Genomic DNA, 21,511 nt, shown 5'->3' with positions numbered 1-21,511 from the left:
CTAAATGATGCTAGTCATGCGTCCCCAACCAAAATAGGAGACCACCAAAGCCAATGTTGATCAACAAGTGTTGACCGAGACTCCAGGCCATACAGTAGAGATACTTGGGTGAGAAAACTGTCCAAATAAACAGATGAGTTCTCAGTGAAGTGCAAGCCGCCATGACTAATGCAACTGTCGCAGAGACAAAGACAGTCTGCAGAGTAATGTACTGCCAGAAGACATTGCGCTGGCCGTCGTGGTATTTGCGCAGTAGGAGAAGGTTGGCGGCAGATGTCCAAAAGATTGGCCCAGCCCAGTTGCTGACTAAGGTGAGAATACCAACGGCAAAGAAGTTGAAGCCACTGATACCGTTGTATGCGCTGGAAAGATCGACGGAGGAGATGGCATTTGAGCCACCAAAGGCGAAGAATGTGGTGTGTTGAAGAAGAACAGCCGTGATGGTGATTCCAGTTACGGAGAGATCGGTGGCTTGGAGTGCGTGGAAGAGGATATCAGATAATAGAAAGAGGGGGATGTTTGTAGCACGAGACTGGGTCATGCCAAAGATGGTATAGAGATGATGGAAAAGATATGCTGTAATGTGTCAGTGGCTATAGTGCACCCATGGTGTGTGTATGAGAGACGTTACCTGACTGTAACTGGCCATTTCGACCGCCAGTGAACGACCGATAGATGCCATACCCAAACAAGATGCTGAGAAGAATAAAGGCAGTCCTGGCCCTCCAAAGCAATGACTGTCCCACGAACATGTCGTTCAAGCTTCTAGCGAAACCAACAACGAGCTCCGGGGCATCCTCGCTCGTGAAGTCAAGCTTGAAGCTATACGCAGACATGAGCAGAACTGAGGTAGCGCTTGTGCTAGCCAGAGAAGGGAGACTCTTGAGACGGGCAAGCAAGCGGAATGACATGAGAATGTATCCAAAAGTGACAATAGCCCAGAGGAGTTGAGGATGCGTGTTGATGAAGCTCTTCACGATGTCAGGACTTCCTGCAAACTTCTGGCCAGTTTGATTCCAGCCCCTGGTGAGCCTCAAAGCCACAAGCGCAATGAAAACCCAAGCAATGCCAGCAAGGCTGTTTCTTCTAGTATCTTGGTCAGTATGAGAAGGCATTTATGTACTCGGCAATCACATACCTTCGGATATGAAGCACTCCTTGTATTACAAGCCAAATGCTAGAAGACCAGTACCAAAAGTGCTGTTCCTCCTCAACATAGCTACTCGCATACATCATGGCACCATAAGATAATGTCATCAGGCTGAATGGAAGAATTTGCCCATCTCGATGAGTCCCAAGACTGACAAGAACAACTGTGCTTGCAATAGCGGCAACAGCAGCAATCGCTTGGCCAATGTAAAGCTTGGGCATGGCGTAGTTTGAAGCCATGCTGCTCATGAGATCTTGGGCTCGGCGGAGCCACTGTGACATGTCATCAAGCCACTTTTGGTCCAGCTTGTTACCAGCTGCGAGGACATGTGCCTCCTTGTTGATCCTTCGCCATTGACATGCCAGTTCGTTGATCTCGGTCTGCTCAAGAGCACAGGGGTCAATGCTACCCTGTGCGTCAAAGAGCTCACTTCCAAAAGCGGCTGTGACAATGTTGAGGATTTGTCTAGCATTTCGAACTAGAATCTGAATCTGATCACTGGTCTTGTGCCAGAAGGGGAGGAAATCAGGGATGAAGGCTCCAAGGTTGTTCTTGGAAACGGGGAAACCCAAAAGGGCGGCAATAGTAGGCGCCAAGTCAGATTGCTCGACCATGGAGTAATAATCAAATTCATCCTTGGGCTGAGCTGGAGCAGAGAGCTTATGGGAGACCTTCTTCAGCTTTGGCGACATGAAAACCAAGGCTGGTGAGGTTTCGCCAGGAGAAGAAGCACCATGGTTGCCAGCATCATTCATGCCATGATCACCACAAAGGACGAGAAGTGTCGAGTCCAGATGAGGCTTGGACTCCATAGCTTCGAAAAGAGTCTTGACAATACCGTCCATTTCCCGCTGCTTGGGAAACATATTCGAGCTTTTGACGTGTTAGTGAAATGATGAGAGAAATAACCGCCAGTCAAACAAACCTTTTTGGTCCAGCCTTATGCCCGATATGATCTAGACCAAGATAATGAAGCACCATAAGACCCCAATCATTGTTCTCAAGTTCAGGGGCGATGTTTCTAGTGACATTGTTATCAACCTCTGTGAAGTCCTGGTAAGATGTCAGTCGGTTTGAACATGAGAACCATGTTTTGAGTCACAAACCGCCACAAAGAAGCTGGATGTTCCATCTTCGCGATCGAAAGTGTTGGGAAACAACTTCAGCCAAGTGTCATCACCGTACATGAGAAGCTTGCCCATCCCTTTGGCCTTAATCTGAGCTAACCAAGTATCTTGAGAAGCGAGTGTGGACGAAGTATCTGCCTCGTCAAAGTTCAAGATAAGATCAACAAAAGAAGGAATTGAACCGGTTGTCATGGACTTGATTCTCGGCATAGTAACTGTGGGTGATCGAGCATTGGCTGTGAAAGGCATTGCGCTGCCATCTCGGATGAGACTGGAATTTGATAAGCACAAGTATTGATGAGATTAAATACAATTGGCATGTAATACCTTTGAACATAATCAAATCCCGAGGCGTCCGAGTACACAAAGTCGCTACAAGAAATGTCAATTGAGAGTTCAGAATGAGATATCTGGGGTTCATCAAAGCTCTACCTTCTGAGGGCATCGACAACCATAAAGATTAAACGATCAAATGGCGCAGCGGGAGGCGATCCAAAGTCAAGAGACTCGAATTCAGCCAATCCAGGAAGAAACGGTTTATATGGGAAGAAGCCCAGCGCAAAGACGACAATTGAGACCGGGATTAGAAGATTGGCTGCGACAAGCAACAGAGTGCGCAGTAACGAGCCATTGTGAGAGGACACCATTATAAAAGACAATTATAGAATAGGACAAAGGAATGACTAAGACGAGGCAGGATATCGTATTGATACAGAAAATAACCCGTCAATTATGCGCCATCATTATATGGAACAGTTAAAAATGTGTCAGCTGTACGGAGTGGAAGTGATGGACGTGTCGAGATGAGCGCGACAACCTATACGATAGCCTTGCCAAGACGAACCAAAGAGGTGGTGGTTGAAGGCGGTAGTGTGATTGGCTGCTCAACTCAAATTGAATGTTGAGCCACACAAGGCTGAGGGGCAAATCTAGATGGAAATTTTGGGTATCACAGATTCAGATTGATTTAGATTTGCTGCTAAACGCCGATGAATGGATGAAAAACCCCCATAATAAAGACCAGAAAACAATTTTACGCCAAGTTCAGTTTCAAGAGCTCTTCTTCTTGCCCTTGGATCGGCTACCGTAAGACTTGAAGACAATCTTGGAAGCCTTTTGCTTGCGCTTGTCGACTCGCTTCTTCTCAATGCGACCACTTGAAGGCTTCTTTGAGTCCACATCCATTGCTAGACATGGCTGGTTAGTGAAAATGAATGAGACAGGCGGTTTTCTCAAAACTCACATGTGGCTTCATTGTCTTGAACATCCTCCTTGGCATCGCCGTTGGCATCCTCTTCTTGTGCTGAGAATAGGTATGTTAGCGCTTAATCGTCTTTGAGGTGGTTATACCATGCCACTCACTGTTCATGTTCACATCTGAAGACTCAGGCTTGGGCTGCTTGGCCAACTCAAGGAGCTTAGCAGAGAGACGCTCATTTCGAGCGGCCTCGGCGGGACCAAAAACATTTTTAACAAGGCGCCTGTTGTTGGCCTTTCTGGTGCTCGCTCGTGCGCTCTTTGCCATTTTTGTCGATATGGTTGAAGATGGATGCTTGAGTAAAAGTCGTTATCAAAGTCCCCTGCTGCTAAGAAAAAAAAGTTGGGACAAGCTACCGAGGGGCAGTGGTGAGTTTAACTGTGGCGGTGTGTGGCTAGTAAAGCAAAGATCAACAGAGGGAGACGCTGGGATCCTAGTCCACTCCCTGGGTGTGCCAGGGATGACCGCCTTCTACTCTTGGACTCTGGTGCGACTACACTCTAAAGACTGGGCAAATATGACATACCTAGCGTGAGAGGACGACGACGAGTTTAGAGCACGCGTGGTGGTAGAGATAGTTCGATCGATTCTCATATTCAGTGTCAGTCAGAGTGGAGGGCCCATTACCTTACCTTTTATAATCCGATTGTACATTCATCTTCTAGATATAACCTTTATATCGCTTCCGTTCATTCACTCGGCCACTCACTCGTACCTTGCCAACCTACCTACCTTAGGTACTCTTTCTCACGGTACCATTCAGTCTGATACAACCAATTCCATTCCTACAGGCTGCACCCGATCAGCCTGCGCATCTGCCTTGGATGCCGTTGCGCGCCTTCCACAACCACTGTTCGCGCCCAACACTGGCAGCACCTTCCTCCACACATAATCTCCCTCGATAACGATAACGACACCTTCCCTCGGCCCAAAAACGCAAACATTAGCGACCGATAAACGGAAGGAACGACCGACCGACCATTCGACATGGCTTCCGCAGGTTTTGGGTCCGCTACGGCCGCACCCTCGCACTCAACAAGTGCTCACGCAAATCTTCGATCAGAAGCGAGTTCTCTTGCGCGACAAGTTAACCGCTTGTTAAATCGCCAACTCTCTTCTGTGTGCCAGGTGAACGGAGTCAAGAGTACTGGCATCAAGGCTGAGCTACAGCGTCGCATACATAATCGTGAGTTTAGGGCCTGCTCATGCACAATTTCACTCTTGTTTTCGTCTGCACTGCGCGATGGCTTCATCTCTCTTTCGCATGCTTCTTTGGCTGTGAATCACTGCTTCCAAATTCCTCAGTACCATAGCTAATCATGCCCGCTTCGCCACCAGTCATCCAAGAAGCCGTCAACGCCAACGATCCCGTGCGCCTGCAGCAGATTCGCCAGAGCGTGCACAATTCCATCTCGAGCTCTCAACCCGGATCTTCGCCCTCTCGGTCGAACTACCCGATTTCACATGGTCATGCTTCCTCAACACCTTTTGGGTTGCACAGCATGTCGTTCCCTAGCACCCACGCCAGCCTGTCTAATGGTCAGCGGCCTGTGGTTAACTTCAGCTCGTCAGTGGCACTCACCTTCAAACCGAGCCCGTTTTATCAGATCGAGGCGGTTGCTGGTGATATAAAGACTTGCGATGGTACGTTTTGCGCGTCGTTCTGTGTACCCTGCCCAACTTGCTCATACTAACACCCCTGTCAAGTCATGTCGCAGCACCGTAACACGATAACCTATCCCATCAGACTAGACGATCATCCTGTTTTACAGAAGTGCGTTAACGACCCTTCGTACCGAGTGATGGTCTTTTGCGCCGGAGACACTTTAGGAATTCAAGATGTCGCATTTCCTCACCAGTCAGAACTCAAGGTCAACGGTGGCGAGGTCAAGGCCAATTTGCGTGGCTTGAAGAACAAACCTGGATCTACTAGACCGGTTGACATCACAAAAGCGCTTCGCCTTCGTCCGAAATATACCAACAACGTTGAGTTCACATACGCGCTGACATCCAAGGTGAGCACTGTGCACAAGCGTTGTTACAAACATGGTCTGACACCGAATACAGAATTTCTACCTTGTGATAAATGTTTGCAAGATAACATCTGTCGAACAACTTGCGGAGCGCATTGCCAATGGCAAGAAGATATCGATTGATTCTGTAAAGCAAGAACGTAAGTGCCACTCACTATTCGTCCAGTGCTCCTGAGTTATCACTGACATGCAATTAGTCAACGCCAAAGCACAAGATCCGGATGTAGTAGCAACTTCACAGGTGCTATCTCTCAAATGTCCATTGTCATACATGCGACTAGCACTCCCTTGTCGTGGGTTGAGCTGCACACACTTGCAATGTTTTGATGCCACTTCTTATCTCCAGCTGCAAGAACAAGGCCCGCAATGGCAATGTCCTATTTGCAACAAGTCCGCCACTTTCGAGCAGTTGGCTGTTGATGCGTGAGTTTATAGGCAATGATTATGAAGGGTCTTTCTTTTCTAACCTCGAGCAGATATGTCAAAGACATCCTGGAAAATACACCAAAGAGTCAGGAAACTGTGACCATTGAGCCCAATGGCGAATGGCATCTCAAGAGCACCGACGACAGTAGTCAGGGGCACACAAATGGAAACTCATCTTACGCAAATGCCTTTGACGATGACGATGACGATCTGGTAATATCAGAGGTCAATTCTATTGGTCACCGCCGTTTAGAGACGCCCAAAATCTCTACACCGACCATTAGTACGCCAGTAACAGCAGGTCGCGATGTATCATCTTCTGCTGGACCAAGGGGCATAGCATCTACCAGCGCCAAGCGCCCAATGGCCGCTATCATCGACCTAACGCTATCTGACGATGACGATGATGATCTGCCCCCGCCCCCAAAAAGGCAAAACACGTCGATGAACGGATACTCAGGCAACCTACCTAACAACTCTCCAATCTCGCCAGGTGATCTCGGGTATCTTTAGGGGGATGCTCGTCCTCAGGGACGCAAGAAACATAAACGGAATCGTAAGACTCTCTAGAACGAGTCTGGTGGCAGTGAAATATGTCCCAGGGGGGCAGTCTATATAACTGCTTGGTATTAGGGGTGTTGGTTGATGACTTTTACTTTGGCATGTTCTGATCCGGCGTTGGAGGAGACGGAAAATGATTCCCCTGCTAATTACCGGCATTGCTATCACGGTTGTTTTTCGCGAGGTGTAAGGGAGTATTCAAAAGAAAGGGGATCGATCGTTCAGGCGGTACGTACTTTAAGATGTGAGACAGGGTCCAGTCTCAAACATGAAAGGAGGCAATAGAAAGACAAGTAGCCTCTTCTACATGTTCTCATTCCAAATAGGGACGTCATGGAAAGAAAATAGTACAAAGTCTGCCGACTGTCCATGTCACGAACCAATGTTATGACGATGAAGTCACATGGCGGACTGCAAAGTATTTTCACAGGAAAATGCGAGTATAGAAACGCACGAATCAATTTTCATTCATATGTATTGGCTTCAAAGAGAAATATCATCTCGAGCATGCCTTCTATCTCGCCCTCAAATCATCACATTCAACCCTAATTTTAAACCAAATTCCTATCCCATCATGACCCAATTGACTCCGTAAATCACACATACTTTTTCTTATCGCTTTACCCAATTATGCTCCAATGTCCTTTCTCTTGCTCGGCACCGCGGTATCAGCCTTCCACGAGTCAACGTTGTGGATCAGGCAAGCCTCGCCTTGGTCACGACGGGTGAGACGACCGATGCGGTACACCTTCTCACCAGCATCGGTAAGAGCCTGAGAAACGCTGTCGGCCTTTGCAGGGTCGACAGCAATGACCATACCGACACCAGAATTGAAGGTGCGGCACATCTCGATGGGCTCGACGTTGCCAGCCTCACGCATCCACTTGAATACAGGAGGGATCTCCCATGAGCCGAACTCGATCTCAGCAGCGAGAGACTCGGGGATCATACGAGGAACGTTCTCTACGAGGCCACCACCGGTGATGTGAGCAAGACCCTTGATGTGAGAGAGGACTGGCAAAAGAGACTTGACGTAGATTCGTGTAGGGGTGAGAAGGGACTCGCCAACGGTGGTGGACTGGTCCCAAGGAGCAGGGTCGGTGTAGCTGAGGCCAGCGCGAGAGACAATGCGACGAGCCAGAGAGAAGCCATTGGAGTGGACACCAGCGGAGCCAAGACCGAGGAGGACATCGTCTTGAGCCATGTCATCCTTGCGAGGAAGCTTGATATCAGCAGTAACGGTACCGACAGCGCAACCAGCGGCGTCATAATCATCATTCTGGTACATGCCAGGCATCTCAGCAGTCTCGCCACCAACAAGGGCACAGCCAGCTTGTCGACAACCATCAGCAACGCCCTGAACGAAGTCAGCAGCAGTAGAGAGATCCAACTTGCTGCAGCCGTAGTAATCGAGGAACATAACAGGGGTAGCACCCTGAACAACCAGATCATTAACGTTCATGGCAACCAGATCGATGCCAACGGTGTCGTGCTTCTTCATTGCCTGGGCAATCATGAGCTTGGTGCCAACACCATCAATGGCACCCACGATAATGGGAGCTTGAGGGTAGCCAGCTTGAGACAGATCAACCTCGCCACCAAAGCCACCAATCTCAGCATCGGCGCCAGGTCGCTTGGTGCTGGCAACAGCCTTCTTGATCTTCTCGACAAAGTCGTTGCCGGCTTGAATATCGACACCAGCCTGGGCATAAGTCATGGAGGTCTGAGCAGTTGAGCGGAAAGCTCGGTGAGCGATATCCTTTCGGTAGAAAGCACCCTCAAAATCAATGACCTTCTTGTCAAGAGCGGCATAGGCAGCATCAACAGCAGCTCGGAGCGAGTCGCCAACAGCGTTGATAGCAATGACACGGCCACCAGAAGTCTTGAGACCAGTGCTGTCGAGTATGGTACCAGCGTGGAAGATGTTGCAGCCAGCAGGAGGCGTCTGGACAGACATAGCCTTGCCCTTGGGGTAAGAACCGGGGTAACCGCCGGAAGCAAGGACAACAGTGGCGCTGAACTTGTTCTCAATGGTAAGCTTGCAGTTGTCGAGGTAGCCGTTGGCACAAGCAAGCATGATCTCAGCCAAATCAGTATCGGCAGAGAGAAGAGGAAGGACGGTTTGTGTTTCAGGGTCACCGAATCGGACGTTGTACTCAAGAACCTTAGGTCCCTTGCTGGTGATCATGAGACCAGTGAAGAGAACACCACGGAAAGGCTGCTGCTCCCGTCGCATACCGGAAATGGTGGGCTCGAGAATCTCACGGTCGATGAGCTCAGTAAGCTCCTTAGTAGCAATGTTTGTAGGCGCATAGCATCCCATGCCACCAGTGTTTGGGCCCTGGTCTCCATCGAAGATACGCTTGTGGTCCTGAGCAAGAGGCAGAGATCGGATGGCGTAGCCGTCGCAGAAAGTCAGGACACTGAGCTCATCACCAATGAGAAGCTCCTCAATAACAACCTCGTCGCCAGCGTCGCCGAACTCCTTATCAACCATAATTTGCTTCAAAGCAGCCTTGGCCTCCTCCTTGGTCTGGGGAAGGATAACACCCTTTCCAGCAGCGAGACCAGTGGCTTTGATAACGACGTCATGGTCAACGCTATCGATGTATGCAACGGCCTTGTTGTAGTCGGAGAAATTCTCATAAGCGGCAGTAGGAACGTTGTACTTCTTCATGAAATCCTTGGAGTAGGTCTTGCTGCCCTCAAGTCGCGCAGCTTCCTTGGAGGGACCGAAGCAGGGAATGCCAGCCTTTCGGAACCATCCCTCAACGCCGTCGACGAGGGGAGCCTCAGGGCCAGGAACAACAAGGTTGACGCCGTTCTCCTGAGAGAACTTGACAAGACCAGCGAAATCCTCAGCCTTGACTGAAGAAACATTTGAGGTCTTGGGGCATCCAGCAGTTCCTCCGTTACCGGGGACAGCAAAGATCTGCTCGACTCGAGGAGACTGACTGAGCTTCCAAGCTAGGGCATGCTCACGGCCACCGTTGCCGATGAGCAGAATTCGAAGGTCCGCCATGTTGGTTCGTGAGAATATGTGCGAGGAGAAGAATCGGCACGAATGCGATTCCGAGATTCGGGCGAGAATCGGTCCACAGAGGTTCTCAACTCAAGATCGTTGTAGATGCTAAGAGAACAAATAGTCAGTATCTCGTGCAGACACTTGAATTCGAAATGACACCTACCTTAATTGATTCCTTTGAGAGGAACCAGCTCCGTAAAGAGACAAAAGTTGGTGGTGGACTGAACTAGAATCGAACTGACTCTGCACCTACACTAAACTTTTTCTAACTTTTCAACTGCCCCGCGCTCTGCTCTTTCCCTCAATTGAGCCCCGCGTTGTATGGACCCTCCAGCCTTTCATTACCTTATCGTTATCGATAACGCTGACTCAGCGAGCTTGAAGCTCCCGTCCAATCCAACCAGGAGAGCACTTCGGTGAGCTTGGAAGTACGTATCCCTTTGAGTTTGACGCAAACGACGTCCTTCACTTATCACACCCACGAATATTAAATCATACTCCAGATCACTCATAGCTCCGGCCATTCTCTAATATTGATGATCTAAAGTGAAATCTACCAAGTCGCCCATCATGTCTTTCGACCCCGTCATGCCTCCCTTTAACTCGAGCGATCCATCTGCCAACTTCCTCAGCTCCTCCTGTCTCGACTTTCTCCTTATTGAGCTCGTTCCTATGGCCTACCGCGTAACTCATGAGCGAGATTCCATCGCATCAGAATCAAATGGCGCACCCGCAGATACCGCCTCAACTAGCCATGCAGTAAGCTCCAGCGCAGCCGGAATAATGGCTGGTACAGCAACAAGGAAAGATGAGGAAGAGGATATGGACGCAGTGCACTATCGTCTTGAGATGTTGGGGTACAGAGTAGGGCAGGGTCTTGTAGAGAGGTGCGCATCAATGTCTGGAGTTCCCTACGCCGTCATGGCTTACATCGTAACAGATTCTCAAGAGACCGGCCACGATTCAACGACACACTCGACGTTATCAAATTCCTCTGCAAAGATCTTTGGACGCTAGTGTTTGGCAAGAATATTGACAATCTCAAGACAAATCATAGAGTCCGTTTTCTTTCTCTGTTCGGTATGAGAACATTACGCTAATATTGAGCCAGGGAGTATACGTATTGACTGACAACCTATTCCGACCCTTCTCGCGCATGAGCACAGAAGCTGGCGGCCAAGCAATCGTTCGCGCACAACCGGTATTGTCCCAGAAAGCATCAGTCTCTTCATGATATGTTCTTATATTGACTTGCTATACCCCGCAGTTCTTATGGTTCCCATGCGGTGTCGTACGGGGTGCATTGGCTGCCCTTGGAATAAACACCAGTGTCCAAGCTGAAATCAACGAGTTGCCGGGTGCCGTGTTTCAGATTAAAACCATACCAAACAAGCCCTGAGGGATTTGTCTGTCTAGCTATAATACCACGATACCCTTCTACCAAGCCTAGGCACACCACACCAAACATCCAACCAACGAGTGCCATGAACGCGCAAGAGCTAAATTTCGCCATGGTTTAGACCAATTCTTGACCAAAACTCCAATCATACCTGCAGCAGTCCCCAAGATTCATCAACATCGGGGCTATAAAGACATCGACCGTAAATCATCGCCCGGAACATTTCACAGCCTGCGCAAAGTCATATCATCAGCGATCGTGCTCATGACTCATATTACTATGTCTAATGCCATAGCTATGGGCATCCTCAGGAGTGTCCTTGCCTGCTCTGGAAGCCTCTTACTGGGTATTAGGGAAGATATCAAATTGGGGGTATTCACTTTTGGGGAGGGTTGTGGACAAAGCTGACACCCTTGGAGATGTTGCCCTTGAGGCCCTCGGTGGCCTTGGCCAGAAGAGCCTTCTCCTGCTCGGTAATGCCCTCCAGTGGGTTGTTGGCCTGCTCGGCACCGTCGGGCTATGTAATATTAGCACATATCCCATCTAGAAACGAAAAAATCTGTCACTTACGCCGAGCTGAATGGGAACAGAGAAGAAGTCGGTGCCAGTCACCTTGGCGATAGCCTCGCCTCCAGGGATACCACCTTCAGAGACTTTTGGAAGGTAGACGTAACTAGGCTCAACGAGTCCCTTCTCTCCCTTCACGGCACGGAGGACCTTCTCGGCAAATCTACAGTCATATTAGTTACTGAGTGGAGCAACATGAAGTGGTTAGGCAACCCACCGGAAACCAGCGTAAGCCATTGAAAGGGTGGCGCTGCCAGCACCATCCTTGGCCTTGACGACCTCGTCACCGCCGAACTGGACGCGGTTCACGAGAGCATCGTACTTGTCCTTGGGGATGTCAACAGCAGGCGTGGCCTTGCTGAAAAGAGGGACGATGGTCTCTCCAGAGTGCCCACCAATGACGGGGATGGTCAGCTCTTGGGGGTTAGCCCTGCCAGTGATCTCGGCAACGAAGGTCTCGGCACGGACGATGTCGAGGGTGGTGACACCAAAGAGACGCTGGGGGTTGAAGACGCCCTTGGCCTTGAGGACCTCAGCAGCGATAGGGACGGTAGAGTTGACGGGGTTGGAGATGACGAGGATGAAGGCCTTGGGGGCGACCTCGGCGACAACCTCGATGAGACCCTTCACAATGCCAGCATTGATGTTGAAGAGATCGTCACGAGTCATACCAGGCTTGCCTGTGCGGGGGATGTGGTCAGTAGAGTAAAACCTGGGGGAGGGGCTCCGGGGTCTGTCGGACACGCGGGGACCAACGCCGGACATCCGGGGTAAGAGCTTTACATACGGGGAATGCCAGCGGGGATGACAATAATGTCGGCGTCCTTGAAAGCAGCCTTAGCGCCATCGTTGGCGGGAAGGTAGCCAGTTGTCTTCTGCAGAGGGTGTGAGCAAATAGTGTGTTTCGGTGGAAGGGAATTATGCATGTTCGACTGGGGGAAATCTGGGGTCGACTCACGGCGCGGGAAGAGATATGGGAGAGATCGGTGGCAACGCCGGGGGTGTTGACGACATCGTAAAGAGCGAGCTCATCGATATGAGGAGATGTCTTGAGGAGAAGAGAAAGAGGCTGTATAACGATCATTGTCAGCTGGTGTAATTTTAAGATTTGAGTGAGCAAGTTTCAACGTACCTGACCAATGCCACCAGAGGCGCCAGCAACAACTAAACAAAACGTCAATTATTGCTCTGATAGGTGCTGAGAGACGATAGCGAGCTGCGAAGAGCGCGAATATAATAGGCAGACATCAAGGTGAAGGAGTGAGTGAGACGACGGTCGTACGTACCAGCCTTAACCATTTTGACTGATTTTACAGGTATATTGGGATTGAAGGAGGGGTAGTTGCTCTGTTGAGACTTTGTAGAAAAGCGAAAAGATGGTAAGAGACGAAGAGTTTGGATGGAAGAGTCAAGATGTGGGAAGAATGAGGAGAGTGGGAGGAGGGTCAAGAAGTGGGAGAGGGTTCAAATAAGTAATGTAGAGGAAGAGCCTCGAGGGTTGTTAATGCGACACGACGGGACGGAGGAGAACAAGCGATGACTGGGCTGCTACTGGCAACCACCACGGCGATACCTGCTGTACTCTACTAAGGTGAGTTAGTTCCAGATCCATTGTGTACAGGGCAGCTCTCCATACAGTAAGGTACCTTAAGGTAGGTACGCCTCTCCATACGGGTACCCTTCAAGCCGGCTTAGACCCTCCCGACTCCCGACGTATGTATTCTAATGGATGTACCTCAAGGTCACCTAGTCCCTTGCTAAGGCATCATAGCACTGCTCTATTGCATCCATTGCATTACTACAGTGCCCGAGTTATTCTCTCCGAGCTGACCGGGAACCTTTACGGCGATTCACGGAGCTGGGCTGGGCTGGGCTGGGCTGGCAAATTTACATGTCCGAGATTATCACAGGCGTCTATATTTGCCTCCATCTTTTCTGCCGCAGACATGTGCGACAGCCTACCTAGGTGCCAGATGTCGAGCGGGGAAAGCAGCAGAAAAGAGCTGTGCAACTCTATGAGCTCTAGTGGGGGTTCCAGGAGGAAACCCCTCCTTGCAAGGGTCAGTGGCTATCATCGACAATTGAGGGGCAGGGCATCATCCACAGTCCAGAACCCACTGCCCATTGCCAGGCCTATTGAATAGTCGAACCAAGAGGAGCGGCATCATCATCTCGCCTCTCTTTCGCCAGCTCTTGATTGCTTGTTACCATCTATCACGAGTTTGAATCTCGAACAATTACGTAGCTGTCCTGATATCACCCACAGTTTCGGAGACCTCTGATGGGCTTTTGCTAATACTCATGATATTATCTCAGACTACCTACATTCTTACGTACCTATCTTTCATGCCTCCACCATCATGGATTTCTTCTTTCCCTTCACCCATTGATGTTCTTCCCCTCTCGCCCGCCCACTTTGACTCGCAACGGCGATCCGCTCCAGTTGTCAGAGACCTGGCGCAATACTTGGCGCGAGGCCTTGAGCTGAGACTGGTGCGCAAGCGCCCTATGCTGCCGTCGGGGAGCAAGAAAACATCAGACCTTGATATAGGGTGTCAAAATAAATTCAGCAAAGGAAATCCTAATCTCATACTAAGCCACTTAAGTCTTTTTGTCCTGTATGATCAAGATTCTGAGTTTTCCTTCCTCCCCCTACACTGCTTCCCTTTCTCTTTTTGGGGGATCCTCACGATAGACTATAAATTCCGATGGAGAACGACATACGATAGCAACGGAGCAACGGACAAGCCCTGACCACTTCACGCATCAGATTCCCTCTCGTCCGCTACATTCGATTGGGTCTCATACCAAACCAACATCAACGAGATGTCAATCTTGTTTTGACAGACTATGCTAACGATCACGGACCTGAGTCTGGTTAGCTTCTGGAACCTGAACCCTCACATCCAGCGTCCCGTGGGGAAGGCTGTCAAGGGACCGATGTTCCCCTGCACCTCCAACTCGACAGCTCTGGACAACTCACCGGGCCTGACCGTCGCAACCCCGAGTTGGGAGCGATCTTTACCCCGACCCAACTCCGGTGAGCACACCAGATCCAAACTCAATTGTCCAACCAAGCTCTACGAGCACGATCAAACAAGTCGCTCATGTAAAAGTGTTGGTAATCCTATCGTGTAAACCCCACCTTGTGTATTACTGAATCTGTTTCTCGCCTTGCTGGTTATGTGACTTATAAGTGGACAATGCCCTCTCGTTACAAGAATTCACTGTTTGCAGAAAATCAACAAACCAGGTGTTCAAGCCACCAAGATGAGGGGGCGGCTGATCCCTCCCCGTTACCAAATTTGGAAGTTTTGCAAATGTATCTCTGCAGCCTTGGTGGTTGGCTGTTATTAGCTCACTTTGAGTATGAGCCAAGTCATTTGAAACATCATCACGAATCTTCATTGATATCTTGTCAAACAAGTTTCGTCTTTTTCCGATACCTCCGTGGGTGGTAGCCTCCAGCATCCGGATGTTGATATGTCTCAAATCGTATAGCAGCCGGATATTTGTCGTTCAGAGACTGATTTCGGTGGATGATTTGCGTCTATTGCACCAACCATGTTTCGTGCCCTTCACCTTGGTCAGCGTCTGGAAATCAACGTGCGTCTAACTCAAGAAAACTAACTCCGGATTGTGGTTACATGAGCCCTTGAGCATCAAAACATTCCGACTTATGATCTTGTTGTTCAAAATATTGCTCCGATCTTATCCGGGATAGTGACGTCTTGAATCGTATTCATGAGGATCCTCGACGCCTTGACACTCGGCATGATCCTCGGTATCCCGTGGTACCGAAGTCATGACCCGAATTCTACCGCTTCGCACTTATACATCCAGACAACATCGTGAGCTTCCACCGATGATCAGAGAACTGGTTGGTGCAGGCTTTGTCCAGACCGGCCATGCCAATCACGATTTAATTGTTGCTGAGACTCTTGTTGTGCTACGTCACTGAAGGTACATGAAAGAGTAGTTGACCATCGAGGGTTCTTGACATGATCTGCATCATACAATCACGAACATACACTTTCTTTCTTATACTGAGACACAAATTTTGGGTTGCCGACGATATTGCCAGCGAGATATTCATTCATTTTGAGCTCACTAACTCCAACAGTGAATGACCCAGAGACCTCGGTCCATGTGCTATTCCCACACTGATCGCTTTTTTATCAGTTGTGGGCTACGCAGCGTGCCTCCCTTAGCTTCATGCCCCAGCCTTATTCACAATACATTTCTATCTTGGTATTAGACAGCTTAGTTCTCCTCAGCAGCAGCGGCGGCCTTCTTGGCCTTGTTGCCACGGAGCTTCTGCTCGGGCTCGGGCTTGACGGGCTTGTTGGACTTCTTGAGGGCGGAGGCACGCTCAACGGCAGCGGAGCGGAGATCAGCACGGTAACCGTTCTTGGCAGCCTGGTTGGCAACAGCCTGGTAGGTCCTGTGCGAAAGAATCACGGTCAGCCCCGTTCCGCAAATGCTCAATGTCGAATAACAACGACGGTGTGGGCAGTCGAATACTCACTTGCGGTTGCTCTTGGATCCGCTGTAAGAGGTCTTGACAAGGTTCTGGGCGGGCTTGTTGGGCAGAGCCTTCTTGGAGGTGACAACAATAGCACCCTTCTCGCCAGAGGAGATACCGAGAGCCTGTTAATTCGATTTGTTTAGCATCGTACGTTCATCGAGTCGAGGCGTCTTCATCGGGGCTGCTGTAGCCGTACCTTGTCGTTGACGAAACCAGCGTGCTGTGAGGTGAGTTAGCGCACACGATCTACCATGACCCTACGACTATCCAAGAGGGTATCAAAACTCGGGAACGGAATCGTACCTTGCGGGAAGTCTTGTTGGTCAGGTTAAGGGGGTCTCGGGAGAACTGGACACCGCCGTTCTTCTTGCTCTTGGCGGAGAAGCAGTTGTTGTCACCTGCGCGATCGCAAAAACGTTTCAGTAATTGACTTCTTAAATATCAAGGCGCATATCGTAGGCCAAAATTCATATCATAGCAGATGAGAAATTTGTCGAAGGGAGACTCACGGACGATCTCCCAGATCAGATCCGAGGAAATGTTGGAGAGCTCCTGGGCGGCAGACATTGTGAATGGAGGTTTTGGCGTGAAAATTGACCGGGGAGAGTGAAGCTTGAGGTTGTCGTCGTCGAGATATCCAGTTCCAAAGACTATTCACCAAAGTCGGCGAGAATTGTGCGTAGAGAAATTATGGGGCTCGCCTAGCATGCCAAACAGGGCTAGACACCGATGCTGACTTTACTGGCCAAACCAAAGGGGGCCGAGGGGCGGGAGCATCGAAAGACTGGGCCAGAGTGTCAGTGGGTAAATTCATTGGAACAGAGTTGAGAGACGAATGGTTGATACGACCGACCCCTGATGTCATACAATAAGACATTCAAAGCTCATTCCTGTCTATAATCTACTATACAGAAGGGGGGCACATTGCTCGGTGTAGGGATCAAAAATCTATATTACAGCATATATCTCCATCTCTCAACAAACAACAGCTTCAGAACCAACTTGCGTGTCCTTGTGCCTGTAGCGGCTGTGCCAAGCCAGAAAACGCGTGGCTTAATTGATTGGGAGAGGGAGCCCGAGGCCTCGCAAACAGAGTCACGTCAGCACTTTCATTCCTGAGACAAAGAGAAGGAGGCTCGTCTCTTCACTTTTATTGCTGGACTTCCACTTGCACTTATTCAAATCCGGACCTTGCTTTGCCTTGCGGAGGGCGAGAAATATCAACCACGGCTAATAAACTCTGCACTTGCGACTTTTTATAGTCCGTCTTTTACCAGAGACGGGCTATTTATTTATCATGCAACTTTGAACTTCTATCCTCTTTTATACGCCTGCGACTTGGCCGTTCCTTTCTTTTGTACCCCGATCGTATCGTATCGTATCGCTGCGTTGCACATAAATCTGTCGATCGACCTCTACTTCCAACCATCTTTCTCTTTAATACAAACTCGCCCAACATGTCGTATCTTCTCTACTCGATCTCCTTCTTCGCCCTCGTCCTCGGCACAGTTCTCTTCTTCACCCGCGCCCACTGGATCCCCCACGTCCAACATCTACGACCCAGACTCCCTGGCGCAGACTACATCTACTCGCGACTCCCGAACAGTTTCGCAGGCGATATCGAGGCCGGTCTTTCCAGCAATACATTCGATCTCTCCGGAAATGTCGAGTCAGGCGATTCGCGCGCTGGTCTTGACGATGCGGCCAAGGCTGAGGTCCTCGCTATCATGAAGAAGAGACGGATGAACTTTGACCAGGCGAGGAAGGTCTACATGGAGAACCGTTTCAAGGCCAACGGTATTGGCGCTGATGGATTACCGAGGGATCCGAAGTTCGTGAGCTTTTCATAAGAGTTGCGTGAGCATGCGAAGTACCCGACGAGAAACGTAGCGCATTACGACGCCATTCGACTACGAATTCTACTCTCAGATTATTATTACTATTCCTACTTTACCAATTTCGATGCTTCCGCATCATCCAAAAACTACACTATGTCGAAGCGATAGATTGCTTGACGCGCGAAACCCTTTTTACGTTGGCACACCAGATGCAATTTCCTATACCTTTCAAGTCTTTTTGGTTTCCCTGATTTGTTCGTTTTTTTTATTCCTCTATGTTTCGGCAGCGTTTGTTGGATTGCTCAATAAAGGACTTGATATCAGCAGCCTGCACTCATTTATGATATGCAAGGCAAGGAGTTAGGGTGGGATGCGAAATGGTTATTATTAACTGAGCAGACTCTGTCTGCCCAGTCAACTATTGTACTTTTCTTATCTGCTAGTACTACATATGCAATCGATGAATTCTCCATGTCATCGTGATGTCCGCCAAACGCCGTGAGTGAGTGAATACACATACAAGGGTCAAATCTATATACAGAGAATGCCCAACGCTAGACTGGGGGATGGGTAACATTGTCAACTGGTAGTGTCGTTTACTGACAAGGGCCTGTTCTGCTGATGAGAACGCCCAAGATTGGGTCCTAATGCAAGAAATTGACCGAACCCAGTTTGCCAGACTGGCAATGGACTTGAGGACTAGCCAGAAGCACATCTATTGAGTCTTCTTGGTGCTAGACGAACCGTATGTGCGGTTGTCTTTACCCTCAATCTCTTCAATAAGCTCATCGACCTTCTCAATCTCCTTCTTCCATCGACCCTCTGACATCTTCATATTACGCTCGAACATCCACTGCTCAGGCATGAGATATGTGCCACCCATGCGGTCAAAGCCAGTGAAGAACTGGCCGTAATTGACCTCAAAGCGAGAATGGTGGAGGGAGTGGCAAGCAGCGCCGTTGACAACGGGATTGTTGGTGAGATATTCGCCATCGTGAATCATGACAGACCAGAGGTTCACGAACACGAAGAGCGCCACATATGCCATTTTCTGGAGCGGGAAGATAAAGGGGAAGATGTGGTATGGCAATGACTGGGTGAAGCCATCGAGAGGGTGGAAAGCATGGCTAGCAAAGGGCGTAGGCATGATCCACTTGTGGTGAAGCTTGTGCAGGTACTTGTAGACCAGGCGGTGGTGAAGCCAGCGATGAGCCCAGTAGATGCAGAAGTCGGTGAAGAGGAGGAAGAGCGGGAACTGGAAGAAGTCGTACCAGAGCCCGGGTCCGTCTTCGGTGGTGTCGTAGAGCTTGCCGTATCCGCGTACTTCGAGGAGGAAGAAGGGTGCCGTGATGATAGCCATGACGGGCATGGCCTTGTTGGCTGCAATGATTTCAAGACGGACTTGGTTTTTTATGAAGCGAGGATGGTCAAATGTTCGCTTGTCGAAGATGAAGATGTATGAGAGTGTCGCGACGATGAAGTAGACGAGAAGCCCAAAGATCCTAAAGCTTGTTAGCTAAATCCGTGAATCTCAGAATGGAACTGACCAAGTGATGAGGTATAGAGTCAGGGCTTGCCGAAGAGGGTTGTCACGATCCCAAGCGCTCATGTATGCCTCCTCTGCTGGCTCAAGTGTGATGAATTGAGTGGCCGGCTTGTAAGTCCATGTTGAGAAGGCCTTGGCCGACGTATCTGTCGAGTTTGAGGGCGACGGGAAATCATAAGGAGCTGGAGGCTTTGGGTGAAAGTAGGCGTATGCGTAATCAGCGATGAATGTATCGACAACCTCGAGGACGACGTCCATGGTCGGCAATTGGGTTTGTTGCAAAGTTATAAAGCCGCGGGTAGATAAATGAGTGGGCTTGTAGAAGTGACGGGGCGAAGACTGGTGTAAGTGACCAAGAGAAACACCACGAACTCAGGTTAAGAGTCAACCAAACGGAACAAAGAATCACTGAGAACCCCCTGCAAGACGCAATGCAATGACTTGTAAAACCAAACCTATTCACAGAGGGGCCTCGCCTTCTTTATCAATGAATCGACCAAGGGGAAGGATATCGCATTGTCTGATACTACAAGGGTCCATCGGCGGCTTGCGAGGCGGGGCCGTTGTTTCTGTCAAGGATGCAGAGACAAGTGGAGTTCTGGGAAGGGCCTTTAGAGCCCGATTGAGCCAATTGGGGAGCTTGGAAGTGAGAGCTTCTAGATTTATCTTATGATGTAGGACGTACGAGAAGAGGAGCTCCTGGTGACTTGGACGAACAAGACGAGTCTTTGCCATTCAAGTCAATTGAGGCGCTGTATGCATGTGAAAGGATATTCAAAAGATGGAATTCTCGCCAGAACGTAAATACGAATACAGAAACCTCTACAGCTCTCATTGGAGAATTCCTATGCTCGAGATTAGATTCGTCAAGTACCGGAGCCAGTAACGGTCGTCTTTGAATGAGAATCGCATGATGAGCTCCGAACGAGCCCGGGCGAGTAAGAGCTCTGTTCAGCGCCATTTCAGTGCCTCATCAACCACCAGGAAACAAAATAACAAGGGTTAATATCATTTCTTGTGTTGTTTGAAGTGGTCTGTTCCGGCTTCTCAGAGCCCCGAATGCTTGTCAACCAATTGGCTTTTACAATTGGAATTGACGTTCCACTCTGAATCGAGGACCATTTATTTTCCGATATCACGAAGACGAGATATCGAACGATTCAGCTCTGGGTAATTCAGCCTTAAAAGGGGAAATTGTCAAAGTACATCTTCACCGCAACACTACGTCACGAGAACGTGCTGATACTGCGAGAGCGTGATATACTGGGTGAATCGATATACTGTGACATTCTGCGCAATGATTCTAGGGTTTACTATGAATTGCCTCATAGCCCTGCAGTAAGAGGGTTTTTGCAGTCAACATGTCACATTCCACATTGTAATTATATCCATAGTGTGTATTGTACTTTGTTCTTTTTTATCCAAATACTTGAAGTCAATATCATGGTTCGACAATGCATGGTCGATTCATCTATACAGCGTGGAGATACGGAAACGAATACGTCGGGGAAACCCTGGAAATCTCACACGAGGAACCGTTATGAACTGACGTCTTGTGGTATGCTGACTTTGGACCCCTAATAACCTACGGAATTTCGGTTATAAGAGGGAATAGCTGTCCTCAAACTGACTGCCTTGACAGCCCTTGTTTCAATGGGATCATGCTTTCTGGTTACCCTAATTCTATGATCATGATTCATTGGGTCAACCCTTTGAACTGTATCTACGCATAATTCTGTTGCCTCAGAAGTTTGCTCCACGTCAGTGACTTTTATCTGAATTCGGTTGGGCAACTTTATTTTGATACCTATGATTAAGAGCGTAACGGTAACAAAACTCAGAGTTTCAATTTCGAGAACCGGAAAGAAAACCACCGAACTATCGGATTTATGTGAGTTCCTACCCTAGGCATCCTACCCCGCAGGTGAGCGAGTATGATGACAAAGGCCGGCTGCGCGATACTTATCAACATGTTCCGAGTCAGATACTTAAGCCTTGTCACCATTTTCTCAGCTATTGTGAGTCGTGTATCGCCCACCAATTTTTCTGGCCA

At 49.2% G+C, this 21,511-nt stretch overlaps 9 protein-coding genes across 9 annotated transcripts; 3 read left to right on the top strand and 6 right to left on the bottom strand.

Annotated features, from left to right (window-relative positions):
- Positions 1–10: 10 nt before the first annotated feature.
- FPRO_08483 (uncharacterized protein) lies at positions 11–2,924 on the bottom strand (the record flags this gene model as incomplete). Its single annotated transcript, XM_031222156.1, has 7 exons — positions 11–576; positions 632–1,086; positions 1,139–2,023; positions 2,076–2,203; positions 2,257–2,548; positions 2,605–2,649; positions 2,710–2,924. The coding sequence occupies 7 exons, from the start codon at positions 2,922–2,924 to the stop codon at positions 11–13; spliced, it is 2,586 nt and encodes an 861-aa protein (XP_031087643.1).
- A 403-nt stretch (positions 2,925–3,327) lies between these two features.
- On the bottom strand, positions 3,328–3,802 carry FPRO_08482 (uncharacterized protein; the record flags this gene model as incomplete). Its single annotated transcript, XM_031222155.1, has 3 exons — positions 3,328–3,464; positions 3,521–3,580; positions 3,640–3,802. 3 exons carry the CDS (start codon positions 3,800–3,802, stop codon positions 3,328–3,330), a joined length of 360 nt encoding a protein of 119 aa, XP_031087642.1.
- A 1,052-nt stretch (positions 3,803–4,854) lies between these two features.
- Positions 4,855–6,507, top strand: FPRO_08481 (putative relatd to E3-like factor in the SUMO pathway; the record flags this gene model as incomplete). The annotated part of the gene is made up of 5 exons (XM_031222154.1): positions 4,855–5,179; positions 5,243–5,550; positions 5,603–5,708; positions 5,766–5,991; positions 6,045–6,507. The coding sequence occupies 5 exons, from the start codon at positions 4,855–4,857 to the stop codon at positions 6,505–6,507; spliced, it is 1,428 nt and encodes a 475-aa protein (XP_031087641.1).
- Positions 6,508–7,183: 676 nt separating this feature from the next.
- FPRO_08480 (putative bifunctional purine biosynthetic protein) lies at positions 7,184–9,577 on the bottom strand (the record flags this gene model as incomplete). The annotated part of the gene is made up of 1 exon (XM_031222153.1): positions 7,184–9,577. One exon carries the CDS (start codon positions 9,575–9,577, stop codon positions 7,184–7,186), a length of 2,394 nt encoding a protein of 797 aa, XP_031087640.1.
- Positions 9,578–10,150: 573 nt separating this feature from the next.
- FPRO_08479 (uncharacterized protein) lies at positions 10,151–10,979 on the top strand (the record flags this gene model as incomplete). Its single annotated transcript, XM_031222152.1, has 4 exons — positions 10,151–10,467; positions 10,521–10,638; positions 10,692–10,781; positions 10,848–10,979. 4 exons carry the CDS (start codon positions 10,151–10,153, stop codon positions 10,977–10,979), a joined length of 657 nt encoding a protein of 218 aa, XP_031087639.1.
- A 376-nt stretch (positions 10,980–11,355) lies between these two features.
- FPRO_08478 (putative malate dehydrogenase) lies at positions 11,356–12,845 on the bottom strand (the record flags this gene model as incomplete). Its single annotated transcript, XM_031222151.1, has 7 exons — positions 11,356–11,496; positions 11,550–11,709; positions 11,764–12,226; positions 12,334–12,421; positions 12,505–12,615; positions 12,679–12,710; positions 12,833–12,845. 7 exons carry the CDS (start codon positions 12,843–12,845, stop codon positions 11,356–11,358), a joined length of 1,008 nt encoding a protein of 335 aa, XP_031087638.1.
- Positions 12,846–15,809: 2,964 nt separating this feature from the next.
- On the bottom strand, positions 15,810–16,641 carry FPRO_08477 (uncharacterized protein; the record flags this gene model as incomplete). Its single annotated transcript, XM_031222150.1, has 5 exons — positions 15,810–15,990; positions 16,075–16,196; positions 16,271–16,294; positions 16,378–16,472; positions 16,584–16,641. 5 exons carry the CDS (start codon positions 16,639–16,641, stop codon positions 15,810–15,812), a joined length of 480 nt encoding a protein of 159 aa, XP_031087637.1.
- An 890-nt stretch (positions 16,642–17,531) lies between these two features.
- FPRO_08476 (putative protein precursor) lies at positions 17,532–17,924 on the top strand (the record flags this gene model as incomplete). Its single annotated transcript, XM_031222149.1, has 1 exon — positions 17,532–17,924. One exon carries the CDS (start codon positions 17,532–17,534, stop codon positions 17,922–17,924), a length of 393 nt encoding a protein of 130 aa, XP_031087636.1.
- Positions 17,925–18,627: 703 nt separating this feature from the next.
- Positions 18,628–19,716, bottom strand: FPRO_08475 (putative sterol delta 5,6-desaturase; the record flags this gene model as incomplete). The annotated part of the gene is made up of 2 exons (XM_031222147.1): positions 18,628–19,414; positions 19,460–19,716. The coding sequence occupies 2 exons, from the start codon at positions 19,714–19,716 to the stop codon at positions 18,628–18,630; spliced, it is 1,044 nt and encodes a 347-aa protein (XP_031087635.1).
- Positions 19,717–21,511: the final 1,795 nt, after the last annotated feature.

The sequence above is a fragment of the Fusarium proliferatum genome (assembly GCF_900067095.1).
Source record: "Fusarium proliferatum ET1 genome assembly, contig: FPRO_scaffold011, whole genome shotgun sequence".
Taxonomy (NCBI): Eukaryota; Fungi; Ascomycota; class Sordariomycetes; order Hypocreales; family Nectriaceae; genus Fusarium; species Fusarium proliferatum.
Note: the sequence above shows the minus strand (reverse complement) of the source record. Positions and strands in the feature narration are given on the sequence as shown.